The sequence below is a fragment of the Prunus avium genome, chromosome 7 (genome assembly GCF_965620075.1).
Source record: "Prunus avium chromosome 7, drPruAviu1.hap1.1, whole genome shotgun sequence".
NCBI lineage: Eukaryota > Viridiplantae > Streptophyta > Magnoliopsida > Rosales > Rosaceae > Prunus > Prunus avium.
In genome coordinates, this window is record NC_142290.1 from 4,293,123 (window position 1) to 4,313,473 (window position 20,351).

At 44.6% G+C, this 20,351-nt stretch overlaps 2 protein-coding genes across 2 annotated transcripts; one reads left to right on the forward strand and one right to left on the reverse strand.

Moving 5' to 3' along the window:
• Nucleotides 1-7,450: 7,450 nt before the first annotated feature.
• Nucleotides 7,451-9,670, reverse strand: LOC110759389 (uncharacterized). Its single transcript, XM_088244473.1, has 3 exons — nt 8,853-9,670; nt 8,385-8,524; nt 7,451-8,025 (listed from the first exon to the last, which is right to left on the reverse strand). The coding sequence occupies exons 1-3, from the start codon at nt 9,668-9,670 to the stop codon at nt 7,451-7,453; spliced, it is 1,533 nt and encodes a 510-aa protein (XP_088100599.1).
• An 8,669-nt stretch (nt 9,671-18,339) lies between these two features.
• LOC148292868 (uncharacterized) lies at nt 18,340-19,082 on the forward strand. Its single transcript, XM_088244474.1, has 2 exons — nt 18,340-18,962; nt 19,073-19,082. Exons 1-2 carry the CDS (start codon nt 18,340-18,342, stop codon nt 19,080-19,082), a joined length of 633 nt encoding a protein of 210 aa, XP_088100600.1.
• The last annotated feature ends 1,269 nt before the right edge of the window (nt 19,083-20,351 follow it).

The following is a 20,351-nucleotide window of genomic DNA, read 5'->3' on the forward strand; positions in this document are numbered from 1 at the left end:
TCAGTTATGTGATGAGTTTGGAGAAGTTAAATTCAACAACAAAAATTGCATAGTTAGTGATCTAAGTGGCAAACAAGTTATATGTGCACCAAGATCAAAAGAGAATTGTTATTGCACTAGCACTAACAATTCAAATTTGTGTTTCAAGGCAGTGGATGATCAAGTGGAGTTATGGCACAAAAGATTAGGACATGTGAATTATCGAGATTTGCTCAAGTTGTCAAAGAAGTCTTACGTTCGTGGACTACCAAGTGGAAAGCCTGAAGGAGTGTGTGGAGGATGTCAAATTGGGAAGCAAACTAGGACAGCTCACAGTGCAACTAAGTTCATTGGAACCACCAAAATTCTTGAGCTTATGCATATGGATTTGGTAGGTCCAATGTCAACTCACAGCATTGGTGGTAAGAAATACATTCTTGTTTTAGTTGATGACTTTTCAAGGTATGCTTGGGTAGACTTTCTTGCTACAAAATATGATGCATTTGATTCATTTTCTAAAATTTGTTCTAAGATTCAAAATGAGAAAAATGATAAAGTAGTTCATCTAAGAACAGATCATGGGACTGAATTTGAAAATACATCTTTTCATGATTTTTGCAATACTAATGGAATTGCTCATGAGTTTTCTGCTCCAATAACACCACAACAAAATGATGTTGTTGAACATAAGAATAGAGTACTGATTGAGATGGGAAGAGTCATGCTAAATGCTATAAATCTAGCCAAGCATTTCTGGGCTGAAGCTATTGGTACAACATGTTATACCTTAAATATAGTGTATCTTAGACCAAGTACAAACACCACACCATATGAGCTCTGGAAAGGTAAGAAACCCAATGTAAGTCATCTTCTAATCTTTGTTAGTATTTGCTACATCTATAAGGATAGAGATTTAGTGGGAAAGTTTGATGCCTGTAGTGATACTGGTACTTTTCTTGGTTACTCCTTAAATTCTAGGGCTTATAGAGTTTACAATCATCAAACCAAAATTGTCATGGAATCGATAAATGTTATTATTGATGATTGCAAGACATATGAACCTTTTGATGTGTGTGTTGATATTACAGTGCCACAAAGTTTATCTAACGTGAAGGAAGCTTCTACAACTGATCACAGTGACATTGACATTCAAGACCACATTGCCACAACTGTTGAGACCAGCAATACAAGTTCACAAGTTCAATGTCCAGGAGTCAAACAGGTTCAACGAGATCATCAGGTTACAGATATCATTGGTGATCCCAATGCTCAAAAAATGACTCGAAGTCAAAAGGCTCAACTTATAGAAGAGATAAGCTATTTATGATATGTATCTCATCTCGAACCAAAAAATGTCAAAGAGGCTGTTAGCACTAAAACTGATTAGATAGAGATGAGTGCAACTTACAAGTGACGTGGACGATCAAGAGATCGATTGAGCGTCGGATGCGGATTCTTCCTGTCCTTGGATGCTGATCCTGAATAGAAGGAAGCCGAGACTCGTAAGGTCTGTGGAACCGGTGTGGAACCAGCCTAAGACCCTCCGATGTCAAAGTAAGATTGTTTTCTAAGAGCTTTTGCTGTTGACAAGATATTAATATAAAAGTCAAGCTGAAAAGTCCTCCCCTTGTATTGTAGTGAATGGGCCTCTTTATAGAGGGCATTTTGTATGCTCTTGGTACTTAATTTTGATGTGGGACTTGTGGGAGGGACCTATGAGGTTGACACGAGTCCTTAGATATTTCGGGCGAGTGCTTCGAGGTTGATTCTGCAGAATCGGTAGGGGATACCGATTGTAGACTATGATGGGCCTGCAGCGACCGTTTGCTGCTTTGAGACAATATCATCGGTAGCCGATGCTGATTGTTCGGAGCCTTGGGCACTTGGGGAGTTTCTCTAGTCCACGTGTCACTGGATGAGTGGAGGGTCAGATATGGTACAAACAGAGGCTATTGTGGACAATGAATGGATCTTAGCTATGCAAGAGGAGCTCAATCAATTCACTAGAAATGATGTTTGGTATCTTGTTCCGAGACCAACTAACACCAATGTTATTGGTACAAAATGGATCTTCAAAAACAAGACAGATGAGAAGGGAAATGTTGTGAGAAATAAGGCAAGACTAGTTGCTCAAGGATATACTCAAGTTAAAGGCATTGATTTCGATGAAATTAACATTTGCTCCAATTGCTCGCTTGGAATCCGTTAGATTGTTGCTGGCTATTGCTTGTCATCTAAAGTTCAAGTTGTATGAAATGGATGTCAAAGGTGCATTTCTAAATGGCTTGCTCAAGGAAGAGGTGTATGTTGAACAACCTGCAGGATTTAAAGATACCATTTTCATCCTGATCATGTGTATCGGCTTAAAAAGGCTTTGTATGGCTTAAAACAAGCTCCTCGAGCTTGGTATGAGAGATTATCCTCTCATTTGTTGCTGAAAGGTTACACCAGGGATATAATTGACAAAACCTTGTTTGTCAAAAGGGTTGCTCATGATCTAATGGTTGTACAAATATATGTGGATGATATTGTTTTTGGTTCAACTTCAAATGCCTTAGTTTCTGAATTTACTGACGTCATGCAAAATGAATTTGAAATGAGTATGAGTGGTGAACTAACGTACTTCCTTGGATTACAGGTACAACAATTAAAAGATGGGATGTTTCTATCTCAAACTAAGTATGCGAAGGACTTGGTTTCAAAGTTTGGATTGGAAAGTGCAAAGCCAATCACAAATCCCATGAGCACCACCACCAAGCTTCATAAAGATCTAATTGGAAAATACGTTGACCAGACACTTTACAAGAGCATGATAGGGAGTTTGCTCTACTTAACTGCTAGTAGACCTGATATATCATTTTCTGTTGGTGTTTGTGCACGATTTTAGTCTTGTCCAAAAGAATCTCATTTACTCGCTGTTAAAAGAATCATTAGATATGTAAGTGGTACTCTCAAATATGGAATTTATTACTGAAGGAACAAAAACAAGGTGACGCCGCTACCACTGAAGGCAACAATGTTGGAACATAATGTGTAATGGACTATAGTGATTAATTCACAACTTACGATGTAATTATTTTGAGTTATTATTATTTTTGAAATCCTTTTTAGTATCATTAACATGACATTAATGTTTCAAATTTGAACTTCAAATAACATAAGTTTAATGTATAGATATTTAAAGGTAGAAATGCATTAATTATATGGGCTCGTGTAGGGATGGCATAAATCCCCGATTTCGGGGCAAAATGGGGATCGGGTACAGGTATCCCCTCATTAGGTATGAGTAGGGGATGGTATTGATATCCTCGTCCCCGAATTTGGCCTGATAATTATATGTTTATTTTCAAATTAATAAATACATAATAGAATACCCTTAAAATATTTAAGTGGTGAAGGTAAGAGGTTTCAAACCCCTAACTACGCCTTTAAAACTCACAACCTTAACACCAGTGCATTGGCACTCCTTGTTTTTCTTTTAATTTTTTGCTTTGCCCCTTGTTTCTTTATTTCCTTTCTACCTCTATGGCTCCTAGGGACCTTTCGAGTTTTTTTTATTTTTTTATTTTTAAATAATTATTGTTGGCACTAAAACTGAACAGATAGAGATGAGTGCAACTTACAGGTGATGTGGACGATCGAGAGATCGATTGAGCGTTGGATGCAGATCCTTCTTGTCCTTGGATGCTGATCCTGAATAGAAGAAAGCCGAGACTTGTAAGGCCTACAGAACCGGTGTGGAACCAGCCTAAGACCCTCCGACGCCAAAGTAAGTTTGTTTTCTAAGAGCTCTTGCTGTTGATAATATATTAGTATAAAAGTCAAGCTGAAAAGTTTTACCCCTGTATTGTAGTGAAGGGGCTTATTTATAGAGGGCATTTTGTATGCTCTTAGTACTTAATTTCGATGTGGGACTCGTGGGAGGGCCCTATGAGGTTGACACGAGTCTTTAGATATTTCGGGCGGGTGCTTCGAGGTTGATTCTGCAGAATCGGTAGGGGATACCGATTGTAGACTATGCTGGGCCTGTAGCGACCGTTTGCTGTTTTGAGACAATATCATCGGTAGCCGATGCTGATTGTTCGGAGCCTTGGGCACTTGGGGAGTTTCTCTGATCCACGTGTCACTGGATGAGTGGAGGGTCAGATATGGTACAAACAGTGGTCCCCCAAGTTACCGATTGAGAAGCGACTTCTCGGTTGGGGACTTGAATCTGTCTCCGGCATTCTGATCTGGACTCGATGGTCTCGTTGTTGCTGATGGTGGCATGTAGTCCCCCAAGTGCCCGAGCGAGTGAGCTTTGAAAAGAGACGGCATTCGGTACCGTCCGGCGCGAGAGGTGAGTGAGAACTCATCAATGTGCGCCTGCCGTTCGGCACGAGAGGTGAGTGAGAACTCATCCCGTGCGCCTGTCGTTCGGCACGAGAGGTGGGTGAGAACTCATCAATGTGCGCCTGCCGTTCGGCACGAGAGGTGGGTGAGAACTCATCAATGTGCGCCTACCGTTCGCCAGTGGAGTTGTGCTCGAAAGTGGCTAGAGTTGCACCATCTGGGAAGTTGAAGTGTCTCTGAGGATTGGAAACGTTTCAAATGAGGACGCTTGGGCTCCCCCATGCATGCGTGATACGTGTCAGCATGGCTGTGAAGAGTCGCGTCGTTTCATATCCCGATGCGTCGCTTCGCTTCCCGATGCTAGGTTCGTCTTATAAATGTAAGGAAGGGATGATAGTTGGAATACTTGAAGTTTTTGAGAGCAATCAGAGCTTGTGAGAGGCGATTTCCGGAAACCGTGCGAAGGCTGAGCAGGCGATTTCCGGCGACTAGGAACCACCGTGTGAACAAGGTATGTTGCTATGTTTATGATTTTTCGTGAATCAAAGTGTTGAATTCGATGAATTTTTGTATGAACAAAGCATGAACAAGCATGAACATAAGTGTTTAGGAGGTAGAATAGGACTTTGATTCTAGCATGGCACTTAGTTTCCCTTCGTGTGTTGTTTGTAGATGTCAGATATCGAATCCGAGCGTAGTCGTAGTCCGAGGGCATTCGAGGATGATTCGTCCTCGGGAAGCTCTGCCGAAGAGAGTGGGAGTGCCGAATCTGGGAGCTCTTCGAGTTGTGAGATAGTGGAGGGGGCAGGGGTGCGTACTGAGGCTGGTGGCACTTCGCATAGCGTGCCTAAAGGTAGTGAGCCTTCGACTTCTGGTCGTGGGGCCGATGTGGGTGACGTGTCTGTTGCTACGCCAGGGGAGGGAGTGCTGAGGGTTGTTGCGGGCAAGCAACGGATCCCGATGGCGAAGCCGAAGGAATTGGTGTTTGGAGTAGATCATTTAAAGCCGAACACACTGACCGAGGCTGAGCTGGCCAAGATTCGGGCAGAGTATAATATCCCGGAATCGGTAGTGATGCGAATCCCAGAGCCGCTGGAGTCGTTGAGTGATAATGACAAAGGAGTTGTCTTTTTCACTGATGTTTTCAAGCATGGGCTTCGGCTACCATTGAGGCATTCAGTGCAGAAGATCCTGGCGACGCTTGGATATGCGCTGGGGCAATATAATTGCGTCTGGTGTTTGGAAATCGGCACCAGGGGTGATTGTAGAAAGGCGGATCCCTACGACCTTCCAAACAGTCGGTAGGTTGAGGCCTGCCATTCGGCTGGAGTGTTGTGGGTTTTTTTTTTTTTTTTTTTTTTTTTATACCGTTGGGAGTTTTGTTTCAGTGTCCTTGAAACGGCCTGCTGCGCCGATCAGAGAAGTGGAAGCGATCGAGCGGGTCCGAGTGAAGATTGCCGAAGAAGATCGCTTTTTTAAGGAGCTGTTGTACTTTCGGAATCTGTTCAAGGCAGGCTTGATCGGTAAGGCGGAACACGACCGAAGGGTGAAGGAGGAAGAGGAGGAAGAAAAAAGACAAAGTAAGTGATGCCGTTCGGCAGTTTCTTTCTTTTCTCATTTTTATGACTGCCGTTTCCTATCTAACTTGTGTTCTTATGCAGTGGCAGGTGGAAGGCCGATGAGTGAAGCGACCAAATGGCGGCTGGAGGGCCACGGGGCGCCGAAGCAGAAGAAAGGCGAGTCCCCCAGACCGAAGAAGAAGAAGGCTGCAGGGGCGTCCGGAGGGGCTTCGGCAGATGAGATGACGGTGGCCGATCGTCGCCGGGAGAAGAGGGTGGCCGAAGCCGAGACCGTTTGGGAGGTCCACCTCCAGGTGACGGGCAAAAGGCAGATCGAGGGTTCCCTTGACGTGACGCCGTTGCCGAAGAAGCCTAGGGGGCCGAGCGAGGGGACCTCCGTTCTGATCCCCGATGATGAAGGAGAGGGGGAGGAGGGGCCGGTCAACATTGTCTGCCCTTGGAAGGCCGTGCCGTTCATCAACAGCATGATCGATGGCGCCCAAATGGAGCTGTCAGAGATCGAGCAGCTGTCGATGAAGACGTTGCGCGAGCAGACCGGACGAGCCTTCCGGCTTCAGGCTGCAGTAAGTTTGTAGTTTTTGTTGATTCCAAGTGTTTTGGGGTTTGGTATGTACTAAACTTTGGATTGTTGCAGGCTGATATGGAAATGTAGCTCTGTGTGAAGCGAGCCGTGAATGCTGCCGAACGGTACCAGAAGAAATTCGAGGAGGGCTGTTCGAAGATTGCCGATGCCGGAAAGCTCATTCAGGAAGCCGATCGGCGGGCTGAACAGAATGCAGCAAAGATTGCAGAGCTCTCGTCTAAGCTTGCAGCGACTGAACTAGAGGTGGTGGCAGCGCACGATGCCAAGACGACAGTGGAGGTGGCGATGGATGCAACTGAGCGGTTGCATGCCAAAGAGGTGGAAGAGGCTAAGGTGAAAGCCGTGGCTGACTACCGAACCTCGGAGGAGTTCACACTGATGCTAGATAAAGAGGTCATGGAGCAGTGTGATGACATGGTGTACCGATTCAAGCGGTATAATGCAGATAAGAAGCTGAAGTTGAACTTTCTCCGGGATCCGCCTCCGCTGCCAGAAGGGGTGACCGAAGAGATGGTGGAGGCATACAAGGGAGAGGATGCCGATGCCGAATCTGCTGGTGAAACTGACTCAAGCAGTGGGGAGGAAGATGGTCATCCCGTGCCAACTGCTACCAGTGTGCCTGCTGCCGAACCGTCGACCGATCCTGAGCCTGCGTCAGCTGATGCCGAAGTCGAGACGACCGATGCTGAGCCTCCCTCCTTTTAGACTTGTGTATTTTTATCTTCATATTCTGGAAATGTACGATTTTTTGGAACATGCCGAATGACACTGTACTAAGACAGATGGCCCTTTTGTGGCCTTTTGATCTCAAGTTTGATTTGATTCGGTTTAATTTGCTAACTTCCGTATTCTTATGTGTGCATGCCGTAGGTAGTTTATTCTGAATATAGTATTGCTGTTTATGGTAATGCTGTATGTATAGAATAGGGAGTGTATTAAAATAAACTGATTACAAAGGTGATGACCTAAGGTGTGGTCATTTGTAGTAATATTTCAAATGTTCTACGTTCCAAGGGTGGCCGAGGGTATGGCCATCGGTACCGCGCAATCGGTAAGTTCCGGGTCGGCAGACGGTGACGACCTCATAAGGACTTTCCCATGTAGGGCCAAGGGTGCCTTCGTTGGAGTCCTTGGTGGCGAGAGAGACTTTGCGTAAGACCCAGTCCCCCAGTTTGAACGATTGGCGTTTGACGCGCGAATCGTAGTAGCGGAATGGTCCTGGTTTGTAGGCAGCATTCCGAACCTGGGCCTGGGAACAGTGTTCGTCGATGAGGTCCAGGTTGAATGCAAGCAGCGTTTCATTTTGCTCTGGCGTGTAAGATGCCGTACGGCACGTGGGTGCGTTGATTTCCACTGGGACAACGGCTTCGGTACCAAAAGCAAGGGAAAACGGTGTTTCGCTAGTCGACCGTCGGTAGGAGGTGTTGATGGCCCATAATGCCTTTGGGAGCAGATCGGGCCAGGCTCCTTTAGCTGGCCCAAGCTTCTTCTTCAGCGTCTTCTTGATGATTTTGTTAATGGCCTCTACCTGGCCGTTTGATTGTGGGTGTGCTGGAGATGCGAAGAACAAGTTGATCTTGAATCGGTGGCATAGGTGCCGGAACTGAGAGGAGTCGAATTGTTTTCCGTTGTCGGTGATGATTGCGTTCGGGAGGCTGAACCGACAAATTATGTTTTTCCATACGAAATGCTCGACCCTGGCTGCGATGATGGTCGCCAAAGCTTCGGCCTCGGTCCACTTTGTAAAGTAGTCGACAGCGACGATGGCGAATTTAAGCTGTCCCTTTCCTTAGGGCATGGGGCGGATGATATCTAAACCCCATTGAGCGAAGGGCCAAGGGCTGACAATCGGAGTGATTGGTTCGGCAGGCAGTTTTGGGACAGAGCCGAAACGCTGGCAATGATCACACCTCTGGACGAGTTTGGTGGCATCGGCATGAAGAGTCGGCCAATAATACCCTTGCCGTATGGTCTTGAAAGCCAAGGATCGGGCGCCGGAATGGTCCCCGCAGGCTCCTTCATGAATTTCTCGTAAGACGTAGTTTCCTTGCTGTGGGGTCATGCACCGAAGTAATGGTAAGGAATGACCACGCCGATAGAGGATCTGATTCAAAAGGAGGTATCGTGCCGATCGGCGGTGGAGAGTCTTAGCCTTGGTCTTGTCGTCTGGTAACGTTCCGCTGGCGAGGAATGCGTGGATTGGATCCATCCAACTAGGATCCTGCTGAACGGCATGTACCTCGGCTTCAGAGGTGCTGCGCCGAGCGAGGATTTCGATCGGCACATGGCGACCAACGTTGTCGTCGATGGCCGATGCAAGGCGTGATAGGGCATCGGCGTGGCTGTTCTCGGATCTGGGGATCTGTTGAACTTGATACGCTGCAAAGTGTTGGAGCAATCGGCGGGCGTGTGTCAAGTAGGCAGCCATCGAAGTATCCTTGGCTTCGAATTCGGTGAGCACCTGATTAACGACAAGTTGTGAGTCACTGCATATCCTGAGTTGTTTAGCCCCTATCCCTTTAGCGAGCCGAAGGCCTGCCAAAAGAGCTTTGTATTCTGCTTCGTTGTTGGAAGCCTGGAATTGGAAACGGATGGCATATTCGATGGTTGTTTGATCAGGGGCTTTTAGTACTAAGCCGGCTCCGCTGCCTTGTCGGTTGGACGAGCCGTCTACATAGAGAGTCCATAGGGGTATTGATGGATTAAAGGTCCCTTCGGTTGGATGGGCGACAGGGGCTGCCGAAGCCGGTCCGGGGGCGTCATCATCCGGATCTTCCTTTTCGAAAGTAGTCATTTCGGAGATGAAATCAGCTACGGCTTGATCTTTCTCGGCAGGCCGAGGGTGATAGTGGATGTCGAATTCGCTGAGTTCAATGGCCCATTTGACTAGCCGACCTGACATCTCCGGTCTCTGTAGTATTTGGCGCAAAGGCTGATTGGTGAGAACGGTAATACTGTGGGCCTGAAAATATGGCCGAAGCTTGCGTGCTGAGAGAACGAGGGCATAGGCGAGCTTCTCCAGCTCGGGGTACCGAATCTCGGCATCTTGCAGGGCATGGCTATTATAGAAAATTTGTAGTTCTATGCCGTTTGGCTTGCGAATGAGCACGGAACTGAGTGCCGTTGCCGAAACCGATAGGTAGAAAATGAGTTCTTCGCCGGGAAGAGGGGTGGACAATAGGGGCGCTCTGCTCATGTAGGTCTTGAGGTCTTGGAAGGCTCGATCGCATTCGGCAGTCCAGACAATCTGCCGTTTGCTTCCTTTGAGGGCTTTGAAGAATGGGGCACACCGATCGGTAGCCTTTGATATGAATCGGGCCAGAGCAGCGACTCGCCCAATGAGACTCTGAATATCTTTATGTGTCTTCGGTATCTGCATGTCGAGCAATGCCTTGATTTTTTCAGGGTTGTCCTCAATGCCTTGTTGGTTGATCATGAAACCAAGAAATTTGCCCGAGGAGACGCCGAAGGCACACTTGTTTGGATTGAGGCGCATGTTGTACTTCTTCAAGACATCGAACATAATGGAGAGGTTGTGGAGATGAGAATCGGCTGTTTTACTTTTGACCAGCATATCGTCCACATAAACCTCCATCGAGGTGCCGATGAGTTCAGAGAAAATTTTGTTCACCAATCGCTGGTATGTTGCTCCAGCGTTCTTCAAGCCGAACGGCATGACGTTGTAACAGTAAAGTCCTTTGTCAGTGATGAATGCCATATGTTCGCGATCGGCAGGGCTCATGAATATCTGGTTGTAGCCTGAGTATGCGTCCATGAAGCTGAGAAGTTCATGGCCTGCTATGGCGTCCACCATCTGATTGATCCTCGGCAAAGGAAAACTGTCTTTTGGGCAAGCCTTGTTCAAATCGGTATAATCCTGACACATTCTCCAGGCGCCGCTTGACTTCTTGACCAAGACCGAGTTTGCCAACCAAATTGGGTAGGTTACTTCGAGCCGCATTGCTTCGTACCATTCGGTATCGTAGGGTCGCCATTTCTGTCTGATGGGTTTGAAAGTGGGACAAATGCTGAGCTTGTGACTGATGACATGTGGAGCGATGCCGAGCATGTCATTGTATGACCAGGCGAAGACTTCTGTATTGGCGCGCAAAAAGGTAATGAAATCGGCACGCAATGCCGAACTCAAGGTGGTGCTGATTCGGACCTGTCGGTCGGACTGTGCCTCGGAGAGGGTGACCGATTCTAAATCTTCAATGGGTTGTGCTTGTGGGGTGACAGCCTCATCCCTGGGATCATCTGGTTTGTCCGTCCCTCTGCCGTTCGGCACAGTCATCCTGGTGGAAACTGAGTATGCTTCGCGAAGCGTAGCTCTTGCTGATTCCTTCATTGCCGAGACGTAACATGTCCGTGTGCTCAACTGATCCCCTCACACTTGGCCTACGCCAGCGTGCGTGGGGAACTTGAGGAGGAGCATGTGTGGTGAGAGCATGGCTTTTATTTTGGTGAGCGCCGTTCTGCCGATGATGGCGTTGTATGCCGTTGGGCAGTCGACTACCAGAAAGTGAGTGTAGATAACCGTCCGTCTGGGGACAGTGCCGACGGCGAACGGGAGCTGGACACTTCCGATCGGTTCAACCACGTCACCCGAGAAACTTAAGAGAGGAGTGATATCCTTGTTGAGGTGCTGAGGGTCTATACCGAGGGCATTAAAAGCGTCGGCAAATAGTACATTGACCGAACTGCCGGTGTCTATGAGGATTCGGCCTACATCGAATTCTGAAATATCGGCTCGTATGATCATGGGATCGGAGTGGGGGAAGATGACGCCTCGTTCTTCCTCTTCAAAAAAGGTGATAGGTTCCCAACCGTTTCGCTGGATCTTGTCGTTGCATCCCCCCGCTACATTGAGGATCTGGGGATGCCGTACGGCACGAACGTAGCTCTTGACGGATCGATTGCTGGTTTCGGCGATGGGTGCCCCTCCACTGATCATATTGATCTGCCGACTCGAGGGTTGATCCGGAGCCGTTTTGGTGTTTAGGTACTGATCCAGCTTTCCTTCGTTGATGAGGCGTTTGACAATTTTTAAAAGGGCGATGCACGATTCTGTGTCGTGGCCATTGTACTGGTGGTATTGGCAGAAGACTCCTGTGTCCTTCTCGGTCTGCCGAGGGAGCTTGCGATTAGTCGGCTTCGGTATCATCTCACTTTATGTCAAGAGGACATGCTCGTAAGTGGTGTTGAGTAAAGTGAAAATTTCCTCTGGCCGATTCTTTTTCGAATCTCCCAAGTCGCTTCGCCTGCCGGAGTCCTTGCCCCTTTTGCTGCTGTCCTGCCGATCCCGGAAGGTGTCCTTTCGTTTGTTTCGTGCTTCGTAAGGAGCAGAGGCAGGGGGTGCCGTTTGGTAGGGAGCCTGAGTTGTTGTCCGATTCGCTGGGAATCGGTCATAGTTTAGAGTGGAAGGCCGATTGATCGGTGCCGCTTTGCTTGATGGGGCCGAAGCCGATCCTTTGCAGTTGAAATGTTCGGCCTTGACGTGGATAGCTGCCTGTTTCATCAGCTCGGTGTAAGTGGTCCAGTTGCTGCTGTGGACCAGATAGCGAAACTGAGACGATCGAAGGCTCCGAAGGCTGCCCTATCGTCAGTTTCTGGACATCGGGAATATTCATGGTTGAACCTAGCCGCATATTCTCTCAGAGGCTCATCGTCTTGTTGTCGAACAGTATAAAGGTCATCGGCAGAGTACAGTCGATCGGTTTGAATCATAAAATGGTTGAGGAAAGTTTGCTTCAACTGATCGAAAGAATCAACCGTACCTGGTTCCAATCGGTAAAACCAATTTAAGGCAGCTCCGGTCATGGTGGAGGGGAACAATAAGCATTGGCCTTCGTCCATGAGTCCTTTGCAACCCAGAGCCAACTGGAAGGTATGAATGTGAGTTACAGGGTCTTCCACCCCTGAGTAGAACGATATTCGGAGTGCCTGGACCTCTTTTTCGTGTCTGAACGTTCGGATGCGGCTGGTGAATGGCCCTGGTTGTACCTTTCCCCACGTTGGCGTCCGAGGCTGGTTCTGTTCCTCCTCAATGCGGTTCATCTTCTGGAGGAGGAGACGGATGGTAGGATCGGTAGAGGGAAGATCGTCACCGAAGGGTTCCTTTGCATCTTTCTCCGTGCTCCGGCCAGCGTGGTGGCCTTGAGCTTCTTGACTTGCCGTTCAGCTTGGGCTTCTTTCATAGCCCCCCCTATGCCGATCATTTTCTCTATTTGATCGATGGCTATGGTGCTCCTTTGAAGGTCCTGCCGATCGGTGGGAGATCGTGGTCCCCGGTGAAGTTGGAACATAGTCTGATTCGTCCGTTTCTTCCAGGCCGATCACATCGTACCTTCGGCGTATGGGGGATTTTGGTCCAAGTGCCTCCAGACGTCGATCGTTGAGCTTTGCTTGGATCGGGATGGGCGAAGGCTATCACTCTTTGCGCCGATCGTTGATCCTATCACGGCAATCGAAGTAAACTTGATATTCCGAACGACGCTCTTTTGGGGAGGGGACGAACAGCCTTCGGGAGGCAGATGGCTTGCCTGCGGCTTGCTGCTTCCCTCTGTCCTGAGCGCTGGGCTTCCGCACGCTTTTAAATGATTTCTCCTGCCGAAACTGCATGGTCCGCTCCAGACCGTTCTGCAACTGGGTTGAGTGTGTTTGCTGGTCATGCAGTTGCCTCTGGGTGTCATCAAGTTTAGAAGCTAGGATATTGTTGTGCTCCTGCATTCTCGCCATTTCCCATTGTCGAGTCTCCATGCGAGCCTCCAGAGTGTTTGGTTGAGCAGGCGTTTCTGTTCGTGGTGTGTGAAGCAGGGGAGCTAGACTTGGCTCACCACCGATGCCGAGGATGGGGCCATCGGCAGGGAGGGCAGAAGATGGATTCATTTTTTGGTCTCAGAGTTTTTGAGATATGGGTTAATCGATAAGCGATTCCCACAGACGGCACCAATCTGTTGGCACTAAAACTGAACAGATAGAGATGAGTGCAACTTACAGGTGATGTGGACGATCGAGAGATTGATTGAGCATTGGATGCAAATCCTTCTTGTCCTTGGATGCTGATCCTGAATAGAAGAAAGCCAGGACTCGTAAGGCCTATGGAACCGGTGTGGAACCAGCCTAAGACCCTCCGATGCCAAAGTAAGTTTGTTTTCTAAGAGCTCTTGCTGTTGATAATATATTAGTATAAAAGTCAAGCTGAAAAGTCTTACCCCTGTATTGTAGTGAAGGGGCTTATTTATAGAGGGCATTTTGTATGCTCTTAGTACTTAATTTCAATGTGGGACTCGTGGGAGGGCCCTATGAGGTTGACACGAGTCTTTAGATATTTTGGGCGGGTGCTTCGAGGTTGATTTTGCAGAATCGGTAGGGGATACCGATTGTAGACTATGCTGGGCCTGTAGCGACCGTTTGTTGTTTTGAGACAATATCATCGGTAGCCGATGCTGATTGTTCGGAGCCTTGGGCACTTGGGGAGTTTCTCTGATCCACGTATCACTGGATGAGTGGAGGGTCAGATATGGTACAAACAATTATCATAATGGAAGGTGTCAATTAGTCATTTCAATTGGTATAATGTTCTTTCAATTTATGAGACCTATATCGTGCTTCCATATTTTCCCAATTTCATAATCAAAATGCAATGCGATGAGAAAACTTTCCTTTTCTTTTCCTTCATTATTATTTCACTGCTGGTGGTATGATGTGTTTTTCTTGTTTGAATAACTTCCTCGATTTTGGTAACTGTAATGACCATGACCACGACCTCAGCCATGCCCATTGTTGAGGCCCAAAAAATCCAAGGTTGGGCCCAAAAATATTCCTAGCCCAGTGCAATACCTTATTGAGAAAAAACTGGATTGAAGCACATAAAAGTTCGTCTTATGCGCTTGCACATGTGCCACGCCAGGCAAACAAGCAACACGCCGTGCTACAAGCTTAAGTGGGCCCAAGCCACTTAATTACCCGGGGCTTGCTGAGAAGGTTGTGGTATGGATGGGTACGAGCACTCACAGGGCCCATTGAGGGTTCAAGGAATGGAAAGTTTTAGGCCACTTGGGAGCACTAAAACTCAAGCCCATTCCTTAGGCCCAAACACATGGGTTAGCATGAGAGAGGGGGAAAAAGTGATCTGAAGCCTTAGGAGAACACCTCATAGTCTGCTGCAACACTTAGACAATCTCACGTTAGTTAAAACACCCAAAATAAAGCAAATAGGCTACTTCCAGCAGCTTGACGAAAACATGCAGGCCGCTGGAAAGAAAGTACCAATAACCCGATACTTGTGAACAAAGCCCAGCCCAGATCCTTGTTAAAAACCTAGCATCGTATTCCACCCTTGTTAAAGCTCCAGAACCAAGTCAAACAGAGGTCATCGCAAAAACCAATGGAAATCCATAGGACATGAGGAATACCCATGGGGAGGTCTAGCCGCATAGAAAGCCTTGGAACTCCAAAGAGCCTGTGACATATGCGTTCTGGTTGAAGAAATTTCACCAAAAGGGAGTGAATGGAAAAAAGCAAAGGAAAAGTGGGAATGGAGGATCGATAGAATTAGGGTTCTAAGCGCCTATAAAAGGGAGCTTTCTCTACCCAGCAAGACAACCACATTCAGAGAGCAAGCTTCATCTCTCATCCCTGAAACCTCTGCAATTTCGAGCCCTATCTCTTCCCATTTTCTCTTCTAGTAAATCATCCAAAGTGCGACCAAGCTTTGTCAAGCAGCTGGGAATTTACTCAATACACCCCATTCTTTATTTCCATCTCTACCTCTCTTCCTTAGTCAAAAATCTCTTCAGATCTCTCTCCCCCTTGCCCTGAATATTTGTTTCCATAAGAAATTCAAGCTTTTGTCTCTCTCATATTGCTACACTTGTGAAGGCTTAGCTCCCATGCCACAAGCTCCTCAAGCCAAGCCAATCCATTGCTAATCTGTCACGTTTATTTGGTTGATTGGTGAAAGAATCCAAGGTGTTTTCTAAAGTTGTCACTACTCCTTTCAAAACTCTCTTGGAGCTCGGTCTTTGAACTCAGAAACAGGGGCAATCTCCTCCGCTCATCCTTTACAGCAGCCCAAGCCCATTCGTCTGGCTGCTGGAAGAAAAAGACCCCAACACCCATATTTGCTTGCATTTGATTAAGGCAATAATGTATGCATATTCTCATTAGCATTCGCTTTAGGGAATGGTTTTTAGCCCAGGATATTCAGTTTTCAATCCTCCATAAAGATGACGACGAAGGAAAATCATTGCTTTTGCGCGATCCTGCAGGGATGCTTGATTTCCTTACTTTATGGTATTTCCCATGTTATTCGCATGCAGATGAATTTCCTCATTGAGAACCCACGTTAGATAGTTCTTGCCAGAAATATCTAGTGTAGTGAAATCAATCTTATCAAGATTTAACATTGTTGTATATCTATAAAGATAGAAATAAAAAATTAATAAAAATAACAGTATGCATCAATAATATAAATGTGTAGGATAATAATTTTAAGGAGATGATTGGATTATGTTTGTACCATATCTGACCCTCCACTCATCCAGTGACACGTGGATCAGAGAAACTCCCCAAGTGCCCAAGGCTCCGAACAATCAGCATCGGCTACCGATGATATTGTCTCAAAACAGCAAACGATCGCTACAGGCCCAGCATAGTCTACAATCGGTATCCCCTACCGATTCTGCAAAATCAACTTCGAAGCACCCGCCCGAAATATCTAAAGACTCGTGTCAACCTCATAGGGCCCTCCCATGAGTCCCACATCGAAATTAAGTACTAAGAGCATACAAAATGCCCTCTATAAATAAGCCCCTTCACTACAATACAGGGGTAAGACTTTTCAGCTTGACTTTTATACTAATATATTATCAACAGCAAGAGCTCTTAGAAAACAAACTTACTTTGGCATCGGAGGGTCTTAGGCTAGTTCCACACCGGTTCCGTAGGCCTTACGAGTCTCAGCTTTCTTCTATTCAGGATCAGCATCCAAGGACAAGAAGGATCTGCATCCAATGCTCAATCGATCTCTCGATCGTCCACATCACCTGTAAGTTGCACTCATCTCTATCTATTCAGTTTTAGTGCCAACGGATTATAATATGTATTTTATGTACTTGAAGCTACATGTTCAAGTATAATAAAAGTTAAGACTTTTGGCTCTTAAATTATCATATCATTTAGAACTTTTGATTCTAAGATTATTTTGATTTTAAATAAAATTATCATATCATTAGGATGTGAACTTCAGGTTTCCACTCAATTCAAAATAAAATTCATTTCTTGTAAAAGTATTCATGAAATTACAATTATCATTTTAGTTTAGAACTTCGGGTTCCAAGGATATTGGTCTATGAACTTCGAGTTCATGTATGATAAAAATTCATCCTCATCATATCAATATTGTAAGTTTATAGAGTAAAAAAAGCTAATATATGTAAAGTTTGGTCGTTAACTATGTATATATATATTTAAAAACAATAAGTATGTTATATAAAAGATAAATACCCTACACAAATGTTAGATATAAAAATGGATAATATAGAAGATTCATGCTTTGACATAGCTTCCACTTGTATCAATTAACATGTGTATAGCTATATCTAAATGAAACTTGGTTAATATAGCACTCATATTAACGATTGAACTAGTAAATATAATAAAAAATGGAATATAAATTTAGAGTGAAGAAAATTATACCAAGCTCAAACCAAGATCCTCTGGTGGTTAAAGACTTGTGCTAATAACATGATATAGAACTTAAGGAATTATGGAGAGAATTTAGAAGAAAATAATAACCATAGAGTTGCTCTTCTCAAGCTTGTAATTTAATTCTCTTAATGCCTTCTACTTACAGACAAAAGAGAGTACAACTATTTACCACACTTAACAAATCTATATATAAAGCAAAAGGCAAAGAATGGTAAAACATTCAAAATACCAGAAAATGCCCTTGTTTAAAGAAAACATTAAGAATTAAAATTATTAATTAAATGAGGATAATATGGTAAATTCACACTTTTTCATATTTAAAAAAAATTAAAACTAAATCAGATAATATATCATATTTTTATGGAATACAACTACCCATTATCTTTTTTAATTATAAAATAAATTTAATTTTTTAAAAAAAGCCTCTAGCAAGCGCGTGCGGAGAGGCTAGTATAACATAAGGTAAATTACAATCAAATCATTGTGGGTAAAAACATAGTGGTAGGAATTGTGGGAAAATGTATATGGTGGGCATCCATAATAATTAGATTGATTTATAAGGCCTTCTCCAAGCCATTTGGTCCTAAACCCAAAATTTCCCCCTCCAAAAAGTAACTATTTGAGTTTTTCCCGAAGTCAAACTATTTTTTCACCCAGCTCTTTAGACTCAAATTTTAAGTTTGCAACTTTATTAAATTGTTTAAGAATTGTTTAAGTCTAATTTTTTTTTTCATGGATAACTTTTTAGAATGGTTTAAGAATGGTTTATGAAATTCCACAAATATAATTTTTTTATAGAAATGGGTGGATATTTATAGAGTTTGAAGTGAGTTTTGAGGTTGGATTTGATTTATATTAATTTAAAATATTATTTTGGCCGTTTGAAATTTTTTCTTTTACCATTAAAATAGCTTGGATTTAATATGGATCATTAATAATTTTTTTTACAGTCCCTTCCTCCAAGGTTAGGGTTTTAGCGCCGCCAGTCTCCAGTACAGGTTGATTAGGGTTTCTAGGTGATTGCTTGTGGTTTACGGCTGCTTTCAAGGGTGTCTGTCTCATCACACGTACAGTGTGAAATACGGCGGCACTATTGTTCAAGCGGGTTTTGGGTGTGGTCTTCGGCTTACAGAGGGAAGCATCAAGTGGATGATGGCGGCTGTTGATGATTTGGTATCAGGTCTCACCTCTTCCTTGGCAATTTCAGAATCCGAATTAGTGGAGGTTGTTGGGTTAGAGGATTTGGGAAACTTGAAGGCTGAACGGTTCTTGCTTGTTGGGAAATTGCTCACTTCAAAGGCGTTTCATAAGGGGGCTTTATTTGGCACGTTGAAGAGGATTTGGCATACCAGGGAGGAGTTCACTGCGGTGTCTCTGGACGACCCCAAGAGGTTCCTATTCTCTTTCAAAACAGATTTCGATAGGAAGAAGGTGATGAGGGGCTCCCCTTGGACTTTTGATAGGGCATTGTTGCTACTGGCGAGCACTGATGGTGAAGTGGATCCTATGTCCGTTTCGGTGGATTCGCAAAGTTTTTGGGTGCGCGTGCGCCGTATTCCGCCGATCCTTCTGACCCCGGCCATGGGAGAAAAACTAGGTAATTTTTTGGGTACATTCTACATGGTGGATCGTGGCTTAAATGGAGACTGCTTAGGGAGCTTTCTACGTATTAGGGTGGGTTTGAAAATCAATGAGCCGATGAAACAATGTGTCACATTGCGTTTGTCGGCAGATGAACAGGCTAAACAGTATGAAATCGAATATGAGCGGCTCCCGTATTTCTGTTTAGGCTTATTATCACAAAATGTCCCTGACATTTGCGAAACTATCACATTGCATCCTTAAAGTTTTTTTGTATCACTCATGGTCCCTAACGTTAATATAGGTGCTCTTAAATAGTCCATCTGTCAAAAAATCTGTTAAATTCAGGGACATAATCGTCAAATCAATCCAAAATTATAAAATATATATATATATATATATATATATATATTTCCTTCCCTTCTCTCTTTCTTTTCTTCTTCTTCTTTGTCTCCGCCCCGTTCTTTTCTTCTCTTCTTCTCTCTCTCTGTTTCTCTTTTTTTTCTTTCTTTTTTTTCTTCTTTTTCTCATTTTCTCTCTTTCCTCCTCTCTGTCCCTAATTATCCTTTTAAGATTATTCTTTTGAGCTATGTCCATCACACGAGGCCAATACTCATCTGCTTTCGCATTAATCTCCTTTGAAGACCACAAAAACTCAACTTTTCCATTGTCCAAATTCATCCCAGTAGCCCTCCATATCTCTATCATGTAGCGCCCAACAGTCTCTATCTTTTTCAAATCACCCCCCATCTTATTGTTTAGCATTGCAAACCAATCTGCAATCCATATTTTCACTCTGCAGCCAGCAGAGGTCATCTTGTTCACATTTATCGTTTCATAACTCCCTACACAACAGCACATTTGAACCACAATGATATAATAAAAACATGCCCTTAAGTTTCTTACTACAATTATTCTTTCAAAACACAAGAAAGTCCGTTGCAATCCAAATAATCAATACACGAGAATAACACACTGCAGAATCTCAATTTGAGTATCTTCTCTCCACAAAAAGTATCAATTCTTGTTCAAAATCAACTATTGAAATTTACAGATATATAATCAACATCAATTATGTGTTATGAATTTTACGATTGTTAAAGAAAATTTGAAAAAACACCTGAGCAATATGCATTCGACCGAAGGGTTCAAACCCATCATTCGGACTTATGAGCCAGCAAATTCTGAAGCTCGTCCTCTTGAATACATTCCTCTGCCATGCTCCTCAACATCTGGTACTTCTCCTCCAAACTCATTCTTCACCAAATCAAACCCACAAGTTTGAAGTAAGTTCAGATCAATGGAAAAAATTGGAAACGATAAGAAATGATAAGAAAAGCGAGAGAAGTTTACTGGATGGTTGGATTTGAAGGGCTGGATGGTGAAGCCTCGGAAATTGAAAGAGATTGGACTTCATCGGCTTGGGGGGCTTGCTCTGGTGCTTCAATCGCCATTGGAGAGGTTAAGTGTGAAGCTTTCCCAAAGAAGGAAAGAGGAAGAAAAAGAGAAAAAAGAAACAACGAAGGAAAAGAAGAAGAAAATAGGAGGAAAGAGAGAAAAGAAGAAAAAAAGAAAGAAAAAAA

What these genes read in the sequence shown, in the direction of transcription:
- LOC110759389 (XM_088244473.1), bottom strand. Translation starts at nt 9,670, where the DNA reads ATGAGCAGAGCGCCCCTATTGTCCACCCCTCTTCCCGGCGAAGAACTC. An exon ending in TTGCTCCAACACTTTGCAGC is followed by an intron (nt 8,525 to 8,852) that starts GTATCAAGTTCA and finishes ATGACCCCACAG; the next exon opens with CAAGGAAACTACGTCTTACG. An exon ending in GCCACCAAACTCGTCCAGAG is followed by an intron (nt 8,026 to 8,384) that starts GTGTGATCATTG and finishes TCGCATCTCCAG; the next exon opens with CACACCCACAATCAAACGGC.
- LOC148292868 (XM_088244474.1), top strand. Translation starts at nt 18,340, where the DNA reads ATGGCGGCTGTTGATGATTTGGTATCAGGTCTCACCTCTTCCTTGGCA.